General features: G+C 46.1%; 1 protein-coding gene across 1 annotated transcript; it reads left to right on the top strand.

Moving 5' to 3' along the window:
- The first annotated feature begins 269 nt into the window (after window positions 1-269).
- Window positions 270-1,701, top strand: MYF6 (myogenic factor 6). The gene is made up of 3 exons (XM_073331236.1): window positions 270-788; window positions 1,073-1,163; window positions 1,545-1,701. The coding sequence occupies exons 1-3, from the start codon at window positions 270-272 to the stop codon at window positions 1,661-1,663; spliced, it is 729 nt and encodes a 242-aa protein (XP_073187337.1). The 3' UTR covers window positions 1,664-1,701.
- Window positions 1,702-4,264: the final 2,563 nt, after the last annotated feature.

The raw sequence follows: 4,264 nt of genomic DNA, 5'->3' as shown, positions 1-4,264 counted from the left end.
GTTCACGAGCTGGTTTGCGATTTTTATTCCCCCCCCCCACCACCACCACAGGAGATGTTCCCCAGGCGGAGCCCAGGAGACTGGTTGGGATCGGATTTGGAGGGTGATGCACCGCGACAGCTAAAAGTTGGGTAGAGTTTCAGCAGCTACTATATATAAAGCAGGGGGACTTATGTCACTGCACTAATTAAATTCCATCTGGGTGGCTCCTCTGGGGTTTTTTGAGCCTATCACCCAACTCCAGCAGGCAGAGAGGCCAAGGGGAGAGCATGATGATGGACCTTTTTGAAACTAGCTCCTATTTCTTCTACTTGGACGGAGAACATGGAGCTCTACAGCAGCTGGAGATGGCAGAGGGGTCCCCTCTGTACCCGGGCAGCGATGGCACTTTGTCCCCCTGTCAGGACCAAATGCCCCCAGAGGCTGGGAGTGACAGCAGTGGAGAGGAGCATGTGCTGGCGCCCCCGGGCCTACAACCCCCTCATTGCCCCGGCCAGTGTTTGATCTGGGCTTGTAAGACCTGCAAGAGGAAATCGGCCCCCACCGACAGGAGGAAAGCAGCCACCCTGAGGGAGAGGAGGCGGCTGAAGAAGATCAATGAAGCCTTCGAGGCTCTGAAAAGGAGGACTGTGGCAAACCCCAACCAGCGGCTGCCCAAGGTGGAGATCCTGAGGAGTGCCATCAGCTACATAGAGAAGCTGCAGGATCTCCTGCACAGGCTGGATCAGCAGGAGAAAATGCAGGAGATTGGGGGAGACCCTTTTAGCTTCAGCCCCAAGCAGGGAAATGTAAGCACAGCGATTGTACTCAGTTCCCTCCTGCCCCCGAAAGTCAGCTGCGAAACCGCCTTCCGCTTTTTTTCTCCCCCCTTCCCCTTCCTTAATGCAGTCTGTCAATCCAGAGCGCCGGGCAAACTAACGAGTATTTAGCAGACTTCGCGAGGGAAGTACATAAGTCGTCGTTGAGAAGTCCAGCAGGCACCCAGGCTGCCCGAGGAGCAGCGATCCTCTTTGCTAATACATGTTCTCTCTCTCTCTCTTTCTTTCCTCTGCGCTCTGCATGTTTACCTCAGATCCCAAGTTCAGATTTCCTGAGCACCTGCAGCTCCGACTGGCAAAATGTTTCTGATCATTCCAGAGTGCTAACAATCAACGCCAAAGAAGGTAAACTTCAGGATTCTCTTTACGTGTGGGCAATGTTTTTATCCGTGTGTTTGTGTGTGAGAGAGAGAGAGAAAGAGAAAGGGATCTATTCCGTTAGTGGAAAAAAACCTCTTACTGACAGTGCTAAGAAAAATGAACACTGTTACTGTATAGTACGCTGCTATATAGCTATTGTAATTTTGCTCACAGGTGTTGTTTCCTTTTCCTAATATTTGAATATCGGTCCTTGTTAGATCTTCTCTTTCTTAGGGCTATGTTCTTTTCTGTCATTTCCTGCGGTCTATCGATCCCTGTTTAACAAAACTAAACCAAACACTCTATTTATCTTTATTATTTATTGAAGTATTTATTATCATTATTTATTTATTATTTATTGACTAGGAGTCTCCATCGTTGAATCTTCAGCTTCTAGCAGCCTTCGTTGTCTTTCTTCGATAGTGGACAGTATTTCTTCAGAAGATCCCAAACTTCCCAGCGTGGAAGAAGTGGTAGAGAAGTAGATCTGCATTTGGCCTGGTAGTATTTTGAAAGCAGATAACAAGGAACTCACCCCACACCCTATAAATGAAATAATGAATTAATTTAATATTTTAGCAATCCCAGACAGGGGCCGATAAAATTGAATCTTCTTAAAAAGACATGTTCCTCAAATAATTGTACAATCTAGCTCTTCTTTCTTTCTTTCTTTCTTTCTTTCTTTCTTTCTTTCTTTCTTTCTTTCTTTCTTTCTTTCTTTCTTTCTTTCTTTCTTTCTATGTTGTATAGACCACTCCTTTTTTATTTAATATATTTACTTGTTTTCTGGTGATCCACTTTGTATAATACTCAACAAAAAGTTCATTCCTGTCTGAGTGAAGCTGTTGTTTGGATTTCCTGTTAGTATTATTTAAAGAGTTCTTAGGTTGTGTTTTTGTACATAATTTTAGTACTTTTTTATGTAAACCGGATCCATAGATATATATTTAAATTGTGGAATGTGATATTGTATATAAGAACGACCAGATTTCATGGGTATGTAAAATAAAGTTCTTTGTGTTACAAAGTTCCCAGCCCCGCGACCCATTGTTACTTTAAATTGTGGGCCCGATCCTGCTCCCATTAGAATGACATTTTGCCATTGACTTCAGCGAGATCAGGACCCAGTTCGGTCAATCCAAATAAAAAGTGTTTAAATTAAGAGGTTGCAAATATTTCCATCCAGGGCAGCGTCTCTTTAACTGTCTAAACAGTTTCTCTTCTACTCAGAACAGCACAGAATGCCTTAATGCAGTTCCTCTTATTTTGCATTAGAAGCCTTCCACAGCTGAGATTTGTGACTGCTGCTGGGTGTAGGATTGTAGGCGGCCTACCTTCACCCAGGCCAGTGCCTCCCTTGTGTCTCCCTCGGTGGAAAACGCAGTGGATCTACAGTCCTTTCATTATATCGCTGGGGAAAGCGCTTCCATTCGGCTCCTGACTGACTCGGGGCTATATTTACCCCGCACGTTTGACCCGCTGAGCTGCACATGCTTGGAGGAGCCTGGAAGGGGGAAGCCTGTTATACCAAGCCATGTCTGGGAGAGGGTCAGTCAGACTCCCGTGTTTAATTGACCAGCTCCCTATGTCTCCTGAATTCTTCTCTGAATTTTTTTGGGGGGCTGGAGGACTTGCACCCAACCCCTGTTTGCAGCAGAATTTATGGGCCTGGCTGGTTTCCTAGTGGACAGCAAAGGGCTGTGACAGGAGCCAGCTCCCGTGGGGTCGAGGGGGCAGAGACTTCTTTCGAAGAAAGGTGACTCCTACCGCCTTCTCCTCGGGCCCCCAGGGGCGGAAAGAGTTAAGTGGCTGGAAGTGGGGCCGAGGAGGAAAAACAACACGTGAAGCCTTTCAGTCAGTGCTGTAGAAAAACAAACCCTAGCGTTGAGGGTGGAAAAGCAGGAGCTACTCCCAGTGAGGACTTTAGGGCTCCTAACAGATTTGTTTATAATCTCGGGAAGGGGCGACCACCAAGAAACTAAACCGCTGAGTTTCTCCCCACAGCTCCCCACCACTTCATGGTAACTAACAAGAGGAAACGTCCCATTGCCGAGCAGTTAAAATGTCCCTTTCTCACCCCCGCTCTAACTTGAATCCTTTAGATTTAAAAATACAGGGTCACTCCCATGTCCCTTCTTAGCCGGCATGGGGGGAGTAATGGATGGCGAAAGACAGAGCTCTCACTCAGCTGCAGCCAGAAACTCTCCATGACAAAACTATTTGCTATTCCTCCCTTCCTATGCTGGCCTCGTCGCCGGCTATAACAGCTCGCCAGTGCCCACGTTATTTGGGTGAGTGGTGGTGGGTTTTATTTTTTTATTTTTTTAAGTCTGCCACTTAAACAAGGGCATTTCCAGTGGTTGAATGCTGGGATCTGTGTGTCTCAAGCAATGGTAAATAATAGTATTCCCCCCCCCACCCCCGTCACGTCTGAAATAAACTGTCTGCTGTATAGAAATAACAGCGGGCAGGACCTTTGGAAATCTATACTTCCAAAGAATATGGTTTTCCACACAAAAATCGATTGCTTTTGGTAAGAGAGGGTGGCTGTTGTCCTGGCTCTCATGCAGAGCTTTAGCTCGATCAGAAATATACAAAGAAGCTTTTAACCCCCGCTAGAAGCTGTTAGTGTTCTTAATAATCTAGTTCAATGCCTAAGCATGTAAGAGGAGGGTCCCCATCTAGTACCACTCAAGCAAATCTCTCACTAGCTTTACTTTTCCTGAGTACAGAGGGTCGGATCTGGCCTTAAATTGTAACTCTCCTCAAAAGGAGAATTTCATGAGCATCTCATGCACACCTTGGGGGGCGGGGGGGGGGAGAGCTCTTTTTCTTCCTCTCGCTAACGGGTAGGTTTTATTCACATCCTAATATTGACGTCAAGAGACGATATAGTCTGGCTGTGTTTGGACCCCGAAATCCGTGTCGTTTCCAGCAACGGGGTAACATGAGAAATTGTTTGGAATAAGTTTGAGTAAAGAAGGTTTTTCATTAAATAAAGAAAATATTTCCCAAAGAGACTCCCTGTGACCTCAATGGCTGTCGCTGACATGCAAGGCTTCCCAATGAAAGTCCTCAGTGTGTTT

This window comes from Lepidochelys kempii, chromosome 1, assembly GCF_965140285.1.
Source record: "Lepidochelys kempii isolate rLepKem1 chromosome 1, rLepKem1.hap1, whole genome shotgun sequence".
NCBI classification, from domain to species: domain Eukaryota; kingdom Metazoa; phylum Chordata; order Testudines; family Cheloniidae; genus Lepidochelys; species Lepidochelys kempii.
Note: the sequence above shows the minus strand (reverse complement) of the source record. Positions and strands in the feature narration are given on the sequence as shown.